Raw genomic sequence first — 14370 nt, 5'->3', positions numbered from 1 at the left:
AGATTTTTCTTGTTTTTGAGATAGGCCTGTATTGCTATAAACTTCCCTCATAATATTGCTATTGCTGTATCCTGTAGATTTTGGTATGTCATATTTTCATTTTCATTTGTCTCCAGGTATTTTTTGATTTCTCCTTTGATTTATTCATTGACCCAATAGTTGTTCAGTAGCATGTTGTTTAGTCTCCACATATTTGTGATTTTTCTAGCTTTCTTCTTGTAGTTGATTTCTGGTCTCATACTGTTGTCTTTGGAAAAGATGCTTGATATGATTTCAGTCTTCTTAAATTAATTGAGACTTGTTTTGTGTCCCAACATATGGTCTATCCTTGAAAATGTTCATGTGAACTTGAGAAGAATGTGTATTGTGCTGCTTTTGGATGAAATGTTCTGTATACATCTCTTAAGTCCATTTGATCTAATGTTTCATTTAAGGCCAGTGTTTCCTTGTTGACTTTCTATCTGGATGGTCTATCCCTTGATGTAAGTGGGGTGTTCAAGTCCTCTATTATTATTGTGTTACTGTCAGTTTCTCCCTTTAGGTCTGTTAATAATTGCTTTATATATTTTGGTGCTCCTATGTTAGGAGCATGTATGTTAATAAATGTTATATCTTCTCGATGGATTGTACCCTTTATTATTATTATGATGTCCATCTTTGTCTCTTGTTACTTTTTTTGGCTTGAAGTCTATTTTGTCTGATACGAGTATGGCTACACCCACCTTCTTTTGGCTACCATGTTTGGAGTATCATCTTTCGTCCCTTCACTTTGAGCCTATGTTTATGTTTGGAGCTGAGATGGGTCTCCTAGAGGCAGCATATTGTTGGGTCTTGGTTTTTAATCCATTCAGTATGCTATGTCTTTTGATTGGTGAATTTAATCCATTTACATTTAAGGTGATTATTGATACATGAGGACCTAATACTGCCATTTTATGTTTTGTTTTCTTGTTGTTCTATATTTCCATTGTTTCTTTTTTGTTGTGTTTCTGTCTGCTATTTTAGTTTGGTGGTTTTCTATGATGGTTTTCTCGGTTTTCTTTTTTTTTTTTAATGTTTTGTGTCTCTGCTTTAGATTTTTGTTTTGCAGTTACCATGAGGTTAGTATAAAATGTATCATAGGTAAAATAGGTCTTTTTCTGCTGATAGCATCTTATTTTCATTTGCCTATACAGATTCTGTGTTTTTCCTCTTCCTCTTTTATGTTTTTGTTATCACAAATTATCCCTATTTATGTTGTGAGTTCATTACCAAATTGAAGTAGCTATGGTTATTATTATTTTTTTCAATTTTATTTATTCATTTTTCCCCCAAAGCCCCAGTAGATAGTTGTATGTCATAGCTGCACATCCTTCTAGTTGCTGCATGTGGGACGCAGCCCCAGCATGGCCGGAGAAGTGGTGCGTCGGTGTGTGCCCAGGATCCGAACCCGGGCCGCCAGCAGCAGAGTGCGCGCACTTAACCTCTAAGCCACGGGGCCGGCCCTCTATGGTTATTTTTAATACTTTTTTCTCTTTAACCTTATGCTGTAATTAAGTGCTGAACAACCTATTCTGATATGGAGTTGCAATTTTTTGATTCTGTCTGTCTATTTATCACCTTACTCAAAGTTTTATGTACTTTTTGCCTTTTTGTTTCAGGTGGGAGAGCTCCTTTCAGTATTTCTGGTAGGGCAGGTCTAGCGGTGATGACGTTCCTCAGCTTTTGTTTGTCTGGGAAAACCTTTATTTCTCCATCATATCTGAAAGATAACTTTGCTGGATAGAGTATTCTTGGCTGACAGTTTTTATCTTTCAATATTTTGTGTATGTCATTCCCCTTTCTCCTAGCATGTAGAGTTTCTGATGAGAAATATGCTGCTAACCTATTGGGGATTCCTTATAGGTTATGCCTTTTTTCCCCTGGCTGCCTTTAAAATTATTTCTTTATCATTAACTTTGGATGGTTTTAATATAATGTGTCTTGGTGAAGGTCTTTTTTGTTGTGATAATCAGATATTCTCTTAGCTTTATTGACTTATATATCCAGTTCCTTCCCCAGGTTTGGGAATTTCTCAGCTATTATTTCTTGAAATAAGCTCTCCACTCCTTTCTCCATCTCGTCTCCTTCTGGGATATCCATTACTCTTATGTTGCCCTTTCTAATGGAGTCAAATAATTCTCATAGAGTTTCTACATTTTTTTTTTAAGTCTTAGTTTTCTCTCCTCTTCTACGTATGTTATATCTAGGATTCTATCTTTGAGCTTGCTTAGTCTCTCTTCCATATGATCTGCTCTATTTCTAATGCTTTCTAATGCATTCTTCGTCTCGAGTTCTTCAACTCCAGTATTTGTTTGTTGTTTTTTTGTGTGTGTGAGTTTCAATATCTTTGGTAAAGTATTCCTTCTGTTCATTAATTTTATTCCTGAGTTCATTGAACTGCCTTTCTGAATTTTCTTGTAGCTCATTGAATTTCTTCATGACAGGTATTTTTAATTCTCTATCAGATCACAATATTTTGTGACTTTAAGTTCACTTCTGGAGAACTGTCATTTTCTTTTTGTGATACTGTGTTGCCATGGTTTTTCATGGTACTTGCTGTGTTGTTCCTCTGCTAGGGCATTTGCAGTAAAAACACCTTTCTTATTTAGGTAAAGCTTTGTTTACTTTGATTTTTAACAAAGGTTGGTAATTGGAAGCCTTTCTTTTGTTTTTCAGTAGGTGGCACTCTAGCATAAGTTTTTGGTTTCTCTTATCTGAGCTGCCTCTGGCTGTATTTGAGAATTGGCACTTTCCACCTCTATCACCCCTGCAAGAGGTGTTGCCAGTGCCCTCCATGTTGCTGCTGGTGCCGTTTTCCCTGTGGTTGCTCGTGTCACTGCTGGGGCCACTGGGATGGCAGGTGCCTCCATTACGTCCAGGGTCACCTAGGTTTTGGAGACCACCACTGCAGTGTGTGGATGGGGAGGATGGGGGAAGAGATAGGGTTGCAGGAGTCTCCCCTGCGTCTGGGGTTTTTGGTTTGTGGGTGAGAGGGCAAGAGTTGTAGGTGTTGCTGTGGCTGAAGGTGCTGCCTGGTTCCCTGGGGCTGCGGGTGCTGCTGCTGGAGGCTTGTGTCTTGTGTGCCGCCTCTGCTGCTGCTACCAGGTTCCCTGGAGCTGCAGGCTCAGCTGCCATGGTTCCAGGGTTGCAGGCACCACCTCTGCTGTTCCCCTGCTTCCCCCTCCTCTGTATGTTCCAATTCACCCATCTTCAGATGTACAGATGTGTGGATCTCTCCAGTCTCCTGGTGTGTTAGGCAGAAGAACCTTTATTGAGTTATGGATATTTTACTAGTTGTAAATTGAAGAGGATAGACAAAGGGAATGTCTCTCGCTGCCGTGATGCTGATGTCATTCCTGGAGTTCAAGATTTTTTAGCACAGGCAGCTGTAATAATGGTGTTGGTATATATTGAAATGGGGAAACCAAGAGGAAAACCAAGTTGGAGGTGGGGGACTGATAATAAATTTATCTTTTGGACACGTAGAGATTAAAGTTAATCTGGGATATTTAGTGAAGGGAGATGTCCAATAAGCTGATGACTCAAGACCTGTACTTTCATCCCAGAAATAGCTATGAGTCTGGAGCTCACCAGAGGGGCCCAGATTGGAGATACAAATTTGTGAGTCATCAACAGAGAAGTGAAAATTGGGTCAGTAGGAATAGATGAGATCAGAGAGGAAAAGAGAATTGAGGGCAACCTTCGTATATTACCTACTCATCTACCTAGCTCGGTGTCTAAAAATGGATTTGAATGGATGGACTAGTGTGTAACGACTAATAACTCTAAACATAGGAAGGTCTCTTTCCAGCCCTAATGACTGGGAACACAGCCTGGTTTTTCATTCTGGCAGAGTGATCTGATTGCCAGAGCAACTTCCTGTAGCCTCATGGGACTTTTTAAAAACCAAGTAAGGGCTTGGTCTTCCTCTCTGACATTAGAATTGCATCTGCATATTCTACCAAGGAGGCCCACCTTGCTTAATGTTGGAATGAGGGAATGATGAAAGGAGCTTGGTTTTCTTGTGTATCAGGTATGTGGTGCTTTTAGTAAATGAGAATTTGCATAGGGTATAAGTCTAATATATTCCCTAGCCTGTTCTATTATTTGTCAGCCAGGAAGACAGAAACATGTCATGATTCTTTGTAGTACTCCAACCAATTTTAAATGGAAAAGAGCCTCCTTTAATGTGCATAGTATATTGTTCTCAATAATAGCTGGCAAATCAATACTAGTAGACATGCCAGTCTATTATTTTCCTATTCCTATCATATATAGAAAGATATTCATACAAATGAAATATGAGATATGCAACAAAATTGGTTGTATTTTAGGTCCTAGAAACGAATAGTCCCTCCAGCTCTGGCATTAGAGTAGACGTAGTCATGAAGTTAATATCCCATTTTCATTATCTGGATGAATTGGAGAAGCAAAACAAAAATTAGACTTCATTCCATCTAATGTCTGTAAACAGATCCCATTGCCTTTACTTATAGTAAGTCAGATCCCATGATATGTATTATATGCTTATGTTTATAATTTTAAATATTTCAATCTTGTGGATTATAGGAAACAGTGTTCTATAGTGGAAAAAGCATAGGCTTTGGGGCCTGGTATGCTCTGGGCTTAAATCCAAGCTTTGCCATTTCCTAGCTGAGTGAGTTAGACAAGATACTCAACTGCACAGTTGGTTTTGTTTTTTGTTTTTTTCTAATTTTAAAATGGGAATAATTATAGCACCAATCTCTCAAGATTCTTGTGAAGATTAAGTGAGATAGTGAATGGAAAATGACAAGCTCAACATATAAAGTGTTCTATTTTTCTTCTTTCCCTTAACATGAATTAAGCCAGCATTTCTCAAAATATGTTCTGTTGAACTGTAATCCCTTCAAATGCTTTTTCAATTGAAAAAAAATGCTCATTGGTGTTCCTTCTTGGAAGGAACAGACATTGACATATTTGATGGTGGTAAGAAGCTCTACTGTAAACAAACCATTCTTTTTGGTGGTTAACTTTTTAAAACCTAGCCTTTTCCAAATTTATTTTGTCATTGTACCTATTTTTTTCTTGGAACACCTACTAACAGCCCATATTATTGATGGGATACATTTTGGAAAAGGTGAAATTAGTAATCAGGCCCAGGTGCTATTTGATATCTAAGTGTTTGGCTTCGTTGGACCACAGCTATGATTATAATATCCTATGGACTAAATGATGCTAGCCAACTTAGAAGTTTGAGATTGTTTATGTTGCAATGGAAAGGATTAGGGTTCAGGAGAAATGAGTTTCAATTGCACTTCTGCCAGCTGTAGCTATGTGGCCCTGAACTAGTGACTTTACAGAGACAGGTCTCACTGTCCTTATTTGTAAAATAACACCCTACCTGCCTCAGAAGATTGCTGGAAGAATCCATGAGAAAATAGTTGTGAAAACAATTTTGAAAATTAAGAATGCTGTCAGTTAAAAGTGGTATTGCTACTATACTAGGGAGAGGAATTGTAGGAGTAGTGACTATAGAATAGGAGGTCTAGAGGTTGAGCTGTGCTGCTTCCCTTTTCCGTTGAGCAAGCTTGGACACCATTGGCTACCTGCCTGAAAACATTTTCAACTCCTGGCTTTCTTAATAATTAAAACAATTCCCAAATGAATGTGCCTGAATGTCAGTAGCTCTATCTTTGGTCAGTGTTCGTTTACTTGCTTACAGAATCCACTTCCCAGTACAGGCTGTAGTTTAGCATCATGTAGCTGTGGCTGTTGCTGAATATTCAATACTGAATTGTAATTATGGTGTACAATGGACAAGAACATTGTTGGGATTTAATTCATAGGCTCTAATTAATAGATTTAATGCTCAGTCTACTTCAGTTCAACTTATTTCCGCTTGTAACGTGTTTCTTTTCTGTTAGTAGACATTAAACAAAGTGATGTTGCCTTTACATTAAATACTACGTAAGGGATGAGAAATCTCTTGTTACTGTGTTAATACTATATGTTTCTGTCGCTTTATTCATTGGTGTTAATGGAGATAGTTGTGCAACATTTTCTTTCTGTGTCTGGAGAAACTTAGGTGGTACTCTGAGTAAGCTTTGTGAAACTTTAGAAAGATTAAAACCATGTTTTCTACAGTATTAAGGTCAACATTCACACAATGGAGAACTATACCCCTCGGTTTTGTGATTATTGGGCTTTTCTATCTTTGAAAATAAAACTGTCCGTTTGTGATTTTTACTATTTTAGCTGAAAATTTTAGGTCACTTTCCCATCATGAAACTTTAGCAGGCTTTAGACATTAGTTTTTATGTTTGCTGTTTAAATATTGTGAATACGCATTTTCTAGTTCCACAAAGAGACTTGAGTTTTAAGGCAGTCTTTTTTATCGTATGAAATAGTGTTCTGGCAATAGAGACAAACATCATCCTTCATCATAAACTATTTTTTCCTTTACTTGATGTACAAAGGCAGTTGTGGCACAAAATTGGCAGAAAACGTTCCATTTCCCTTTTTTTCTCAGTCAGGAAGTTCTCACTTTGTCCTTAAAATAAATTGTATCTATAGAATTTTAAAAATAAAACCAGTAATGTAGCCTTGTTATTCCCTACAAAAACAGTTTTAAAGACAGTGGAAATAGTATTTTATAAATTGAATTTGAATGTCAGAATTCTGAAGCTGTATCTTTAAAGATAAAATTTAAGAAAATATTTTGTGGGCTTTAATTTTTACGATTTCTATTGCAATAATGTTCAAGAGAGCATATTAGAATGTTACATTGATTTTTTTCTTTTTCTTTTTATCATATTGATTTTGATGTCTAAAGTTCTTGGCTTTCTCTTTAAGCGATATTATAAACCATATTTAGAACCATACAAATACCAAAATGAATTTAGTCAAAACTTGTGTTGGTTTTATAGTGAGTTTATTAATAATTATGTTACCCTTTTTTGTCAGAAAGACTACAGTAATGAAAACCATGTTTCACCTTTTACGTACATAATTGGATGAGATCACCAGATGCTGATGTTAAGAGCACATCAATAGGAAAAGTTGAAAATGGGAGCTGCATGGAAAAATACTAGAACCAATTAGCTCTGTCAAAAACCATATGACCAAGTATAGGGGAGAAAAATAGATTTTGACCATGAACTGACCTCAGGTCATTTAATAATGGAAAGAAACAGCAAGATGGCCCTCCTTAGACTTTTTCTAGGCTTTTGATAATAGTAAAAAATACCTTGGAAATTGGCACATCATGGTCAGTGTTTGAAAACTCATGTTATATTACTTTTGTTTTTCTAACATTTTATTATGATAATTTTCACACATACAGAAATGTTGAAAAAATTGTACTATGAATACCTAGGTATCCGCAACCTAGATTCTGCCATTAACATATTTGCTATATTTGTTTTATTACATAACTACCCATGTAGTCATTCTTTTATCCATCCATCATTCCATCTTATTGATTTATGTATTTCAAAATTGCACACATCCAGTACCTTCGGTCTGGAACACTTCAGCATGCATATCATAAACTAGAGTTCAGTATTTATTTATGGTTCTTTTTTTCAAGATAAAATTCAAGATAAATTGCACAGATCTTAAGTGTACCATTTAATAAGTTGTGGCAAATGCAAACACTTGTGTAACTAATAAAGAACATTGCCATTGCTCTAGAAAGTTCCCTCATGCCCCTTCAAAGTCAAGTCCTGCCCTTGCTCCCACCCTCAAAGGCAACCACTCTTGGGATATTTTTCACCATAGATTGATTAATTTAGCTTGTTCTAGGAGTTTATATAAATGAAATCATGCAGAATGTCCGCTTTTTGGGTAAAGCTTTCACTTAGCATAACGTTTTTAAGATTCTTCTATGTTGTTGCATGTATCAGTAGTTTATTCCTTTTCATTGGTGAATAATATCCATCTTGTGGATATAACATAGCTTATTTATCCATTCTGTCATTGTTGGATATTTGAATTGTTACCTGTTTGGAGTTTATAATGAATAAAGCTGCTATGAAAAAATTTGTACAAGTCTTTTGTGAACATATGCTTTTCTCGTGTGTAAATACCTAGGAATGGCATTACTGGGTCATAGGGATGGTATATGTTTAGTTTTGTAAGAAACTGCCAGACATTTTTCCAAAGTGTATCATTTTACACTCCCGTCAAAACGTATGAACATTCTGGGCTTCCACACCAACACCTGGTATTGTCAGTCTTTTTAATTTTAATTATTCTGGTGGGTCTGTAGTGGTATCTCATTATGTTCATTTTTAATGCTTATTTTAATGTGTACTTACCTAATGACTTAACAATGTTGAGCACCTTTTCATGTACTCTTCAACCACATCTATCTTCCTTTGTGAAATGTCTTCTCCAACCCTTTGCCCATTTTAAAACTTGAATATTTGTCTTATTATTAAGTTGAAAGAGTTCTTTATATGTCCTGGATACCAGTTCTTTGTCAGATGTGTTTCGTGAATATTTTCCCCTAGTTTGTGCCTAGCCCATTCACTTTTCTTTAATGATATATTTTGTGGAGAAGTTTTTCATTTTGGTGAATTCTAACTTAGCAATAGTTTTTATTGCTTTCTGTGTCCTGTATGAGAAACCTTTGTCTACCCCCAATGTCAGATTTCTGATGTATATTTATTACTTATAAATGGGTGTATCCATTAAAAAAATTACTTAGATCTCAAAGCTTTCACCCATTAGAGCTTCTTGCTTATGACCTTATGGTGGCTTAAAAGAAATCTAAATATTTCAAATAAAGACAGTGGTTTCAGGTTTGTTTTATTTTTTCAACATCCAGGATATTTTCTAGTTTAGTTGAGTGTTCGATTTAGAGGATGGGAAGCAATGGCAGAAATATATTATTCTCAGGCGAGGGAGAAGAGAGTATAAATTGCTATGGAAAAATACTAATTCTAACATCCCTCTTTTTTTCCTCCTCCCTCTTCTCTCTACTGGCTGTTGTCCACCTCCTTCCACTTTTCTCTCTGATCCAAGAGATCACAGCTTCTAGGCTTCCTGATTTCAATATGTTAGCAAGGGATGGCCATCTAGAATTATTAGTATAGCTGAAATTCTAGCTAAATTTTAAAGCCTACTAGAGATTCTGGACAGTGTATGAATTTGCATTATCTCTGAGAGAACTATCAGATTATAAGTAAAGTATTGATCTATGGTAGAAGACCTTTCACAGGTGTTCAATTTAACCATTTTCTCTATTAGAGCAAAGCAGTGATTGTTAGTAAAATATTTGAGCCTAAAAGCTGACTGTTCTTCAGGCCTGTGTCAACAATTGATTGAGGAGTATGTTAGAATTTTGAGGGGCCGGCCCCGTGGCTTAGCGGTTAAGTGCACGCCGTCTGCTACTGGCGGCCCGGGTTCAGATCCCGGGCACACACTGACGCACTGCTTCTCCGGCCATGCTGAGGCCGCGTCCCACATACAGCAAATAGAAGGATGTGCAGCTATGACATACAACTATCTACTGGGGCTTTGGGGAGAAAAAGGGAACAAAAGGAGGAGGATTGGCATTGATGTTAGCTCAGAGCTGGTCTTCCTCAGCAAAAAAGAGGAGGCAGGATTAGCATGGATGTTAGCTCAGGGCTGATCTTCCTCACAAAAAAAAAAAGAATTTCGAGAGGATATCCAGTATCATTATGGATGAGTAATTTTGGATATCATATTAAAGGTTTTAGTTTCTGTTTAATTTTATTTAATTTAATTAATTAATTTTTTTGTGTGTGAGGAAGATCGGCCCTGAGCTAACATCAGCCAATCCTCCTCTTTTTGCTGAGGAAGACTGGCCCTGGGCTAACATCCATGCCCATCTTCCTCCACTTTATATGGGACGCCGCCACAGCACGGCTTGACAAGCGGTGCGTCGGTGCGCGCCTGGGATCCGAACTGGCGAACCCCAGGCTGTCACAGTGGAGCGCACGCACTTAACCACTTGTGCCACTGGGCTGGCCCCTCTGTTTAATTTTAACAAGAGCTTTTATAGATTTTTATTTTATTAGAGAAAGACACAGAGAAGCGAAAATGAAAACAAAATCAAGACTCTCTCCCACCCAAAACCAGAGTGGATGTTGTAGGTGGGATTGAGTGTACTTTGGGGCTCATTATACAAAGAATCAATAAGCGTGAAGAGTTTTCCAAGGATTGGGAAGCCCAATATGTATTACAGAATTAGAGAGTTCTTGTTGCCAAAAATCTCCTACTTAAGGAAGTTAATCAGAAGTTCAACGTCTACAAGGTTTACCTGATCCTAGTTAGGAGACCTCTGGGTTCTCTAAAACAGAGTGATCTTCACAGGACTGTGAAATGATGAATAATAGTTCACTCAATTATCAGTAGGAATATTGTTCTTGTTATGGTTATCAGAAAAGTCTTGATGTGAATAACTACATCCCAGGATCTACTTTTATATTTTGCCCTGAAGGCAAAGAATAGCACAGGGCCTTCCACTAGATCTAGAGTAGCCAATTACGTATGTATGTACACACACACACACACACACATTTTTTTTTTTTTTGTCATGAGAGAGATATTTGGTGGTGGTGGTGGTGGTGGTGGTGTTGAATATTTAACTGCTTTTAGAAAAAAACTACTTAGCAGTTTTTCCAGTAGCTTTCTCTGAGATCTACCAAGGTTTTCTTCCCAGCCATTTTTAACAGGAGTCAGATTTGTTCATTACCTGCTCCGTCTCCATATCAAGCTGTTCACAATCACATGATCAGTGGCACTTGTAAGGGGGCAAGAGATTTTTTAAGTCCTTATACAATGAAAAGTTACATTTGGGGTCTGAGAGATCCACTTCTATTTATTTTAGCCTACTATTTCCTCTAATCTCAACATCCCAATTATGTGTGCTTTTGAACTCTGAGGCAGCAATATTGAAAATGAAATGAGTTGAAGAGTCAAGGGTGTTTTGTTGAAGATTGGTGACTTGATTTTTATACCCTTTTCTTTACCCTTATTTTTTATTGTTACAGAAGAAGCTACTATGGAGGAAACTGGGCCAGTTTTAGCTTTTCAGGACTATTGTCCTGGCTAAAGGAATACCAGGTAAAGTTCTTATCTCATTTTTTTAATCTACTAGATTGTATTTTGTGCCACATAATAACCCTGCATTGAAGAAACCTCTAAGCTTCATCTGTAATATGGGATTGAGACCTCATTTTTATTTACTTATTTAACAAAAATAGTGCAGTCACCTTTTCAGCTAATATTTTCCAATGCCTTCACAATATGGATATTACTTTTTAAATATAAATAGATATGTTGGCTGAAGAGTAAATCATATATACTTGATACCATTTCATGGTTATTCTCTTTGCCCAAATATAAGGCAATATTTTTTCCCCAAAATAGTCTTTCAGAAAAAATATTTCAGTCCTTATACAATCTCACATATTACTAGTGGCTCTTTCAGTTAGTATATTTTGAAAAAACTATTTGGGGAAGATACATTAACTTGAAATGATCTCAGTCATTGGTAGTTTTGCATATTTATAGAAGTCACCTGACAGAACCAGTAAAAACAAAAAGCAAAGAAATTTAATATAAATTTATTAATTTTTTTCTAAGGGTAGGATCTTACTACTACAACTGTTGGATATCATTGTAAAGAAGTTTTTTAGAGGTCATTTAGAGCATAGTAATATGGGGAGTTGGTAATGTCATGGAGTTTACCAATTCTTATGAGACAGATTAAAAAAACTGTCCTAATTTTACATAAATAGTACATGAGACTTGAAATGAAATTCCTACTGAGACAATCATACATGAAAACAGAAACTGTTATAGGTCAAAAGAGTTTAGACAGTTGGGAAAGGAGGATGATATACTCTAGAAAATTATATTCAGTTAGCTAAAACTTATTAAGCACTTACCATGTGCCAAGCACCACACTAAGCATTGTAGTTGTACTGATTGATTTTATGGTGTACATGATTCAAAAAGTGCCTCTAGTGATGCCAAAGACATTGATGTTGAAGATGCAGTGAACATTCAGTTTGAATAATAATAGCATTACATGAAATGAGAGTTTGGAGAAACAAGCAATATTTGTAAAGTAGCATTTCATATAATAACTCAAGCTCTGTATAAATCAAGAAAGTAAACGTTATAAGTAGACATTTAACTGTTTTATCTATATGCCTTAAACACTCATATAGTTATGTTGATCAGAATCCCTTTTTTGTATCTTATCCTTGGGAAGTATGTGTAAGTGTCACCTTATACTGAAACATATTTAGTACTTCCATGAGAAAATTTAGTCTAGAATCTCAGAACAACAACAAAAATACAATAGTTGTCTGAATGGGAAACTTTTGGTGAGTGAAGTTATTTTTAAAAAATAAAATTTGGTAATGGGTTAGATTTATTAAAATAAAAATATTTTTGTAGACATTTCTTTTAATGCTTCTTTTACTCTAGCATCTTGACTCTGTCACCATATCTTTTTCCACTTCACTCTCTGTCCCTGGTCCAGAGTTCTTTTTTCAGGCTTGTAACTCTATGTCTATACATTCAAAGTTGCTGTACTTTACCTCCTCTTCTACCTATGTTGGGATGTTTAATACTATTGAATAATTATACTTGATAATAAGAGGCATCTGCCACTACTTTTCTTCAGTTTAAATGTTAAATTCAGGACAATGAAGTCTTTTAAAAATAATTATTGCCATACTTTATGAAATCTGTGAGTTTAGAAATTTTCTGAGATGAATTTACTTAAAGGATATTGTAGTTATATTTTACTACTAGTTTTTGAGTATATATAATACATTCTTAAAATTGTTTCTCTGAGAGATATGTGTGAAGTAGATTAAAATTTTTTTTTTTTTTTTTTTTTTTTTTTTTTGTGAGGAGATCAGCCCTGAGCTAACATCCGCCAATCCTCCTCCTTCTTTGCTGAGGAAGACGGCCCTGGGCTAACATCCGTGCCTATCTTCCTCCACTTTATATGGGACGCCGCCACAGCATGGCTTACCAAGCAGTGCGTCGGTGCGCGCCCGGGATCCGAACCAGCGAACCCCGGGCCGCCGCAGCGGAGCGCGCGCACCTAACCGCTTGCGCCACCGGGCCGGCCCCAAGTAGATTAAAATTTTAAACAGATTAAAGGTTGATCCTTGACATTTGAAAAAAGTATATCTTGACATCTTCAAAAAACCCCTGTATTCAAATATTGCTATATCATAAAAATTTTCTCCATAAAATATAATTAGGAATTATTGAAAATTTTAAAGAACCACTTTCAACCCTTAGTGAGATTACGTTTTATTATATATTCTTATTTTTATTGTCTTTCTGAATATAAAATGTTCAGGGGTTGATTATTATAAAGTCCTTAGCTATATTGGTCTGAGTACTTTTCAAAAATACTTTTACATATAATCAAAATTTTCATGGCTAGTGACAAACCTTCAAAGATCTGAAAGTAAGTAAGAATGAAGTAATTTTGAGCCTACTGTTTTGACAGCAAAATGTAAAAACTTTATTATTGATAAGTAATATGTACAACAGACATGCTTGGTTCTCAGCAGATGGTTAGTTGTCCTAGTTCTTAAGCAAGTCAAAACAGCCATGTCCAAATGACAGCATCACAATGTCACATAGCCTGATAGAAATCTGTAAACCAGAGCTAGCTTTTGATAGGATAGATTTTTATGCATTGTTTTCTTTTCCTTCCTTTCAAGTTGGCACACTATGCTGGAGTTGCTTCAGTGACTCTGAAGTGATATCCTCCTTTGAGTTTTGATGAGATGAAAGGAAAAGTGTGAATTTAGAAAGGCATAAATTTTCTCAGAAAAGTAGAGGTTTAGATTGCTCAATTTAATTAAAATTTCTCATCTGTATTTTCTTTAGGAAAATGGTGACATTGTGAATGAAAGCTCTGCATGGCAAGAGCAGATCCTTGAAAATGAAGAAGCCGTTGCTCTTAGCAGGAAGGATAAAACCATTCAACATGTGGAAATATTTTGTTATGCAAGGTATGAAAAGTATTTAGTTAGAATAAACTAAGTTAATGACTTCTTATTCACACATCTTCAGAAGAAGCCCATAGTAAGGATTTGTATGGCATTGGCTGCTACAAGTCTAATTGATATGCTGGTTTGCCTTTTTTAAAATTAACTTTCAGTTTTCTCTGTTTAGATAATAATAATATCTTACATTAATGACTTACAATTTACCAAGCTCTTTTAAATTAAATACACTATCTTATTCGATCCTTACAACAATCCTATGCTAGGATAGAGCAGATAGTATTAGTTGCATTTTTTACAGAATCCTCAGTGGAGCTCAAAGAGATTAATTTGCTGAAGGTCTCATGGC

At 36.0% G+C, this 14370-nt stretch overlaps 1 protein-coding gene across 4 annotated transcripts in view; it reads left to right on the top strand.

Annotated features, from left to right (window-relative positions):
- The window catches only part of CHM (CHM Rab escort protein), a 165415-nt gene that overhangs the window by 44466 nt on the left and 106579 nt on the right, over nt 1–14370 (top strand). For all 4 annotated transcript variants that reach the window (XM_058536283.1, XM_058536282.1, XM_058536285.1 and 1 more), the window contains exons 3-4: nt 11025–11097; nt 13903–14027. In XM_058536283.1, the coding sequence (XP_058392266.1) occupies nt 11025–11097; nt 13903–14027 (198 nt within the window). The remainder of the gene's footprint in view (nt 1–11024; nt 11098–13902; nt 14028–14370) is intronic.

The sequence above is a fragment of the Diceros bicornis genome, chromosome X (genome assembly GCF_020826845.1).
Source record: "Diceros bicornis minor isolate mBicDic1 chromosome X, mDicBic1.mat.cur, whole genome shotgun sequence".
NCBI lineage: Eukaryota > Metazoa > Chordata > Mammalia > Perissodactyla > Rhinocerotidae > Diceros > Diceros bicornis.
Note: the sequence above shows the minus strand (reverse complement) of the source record. Positions and strands in the feature narration are given on the sequence as shown.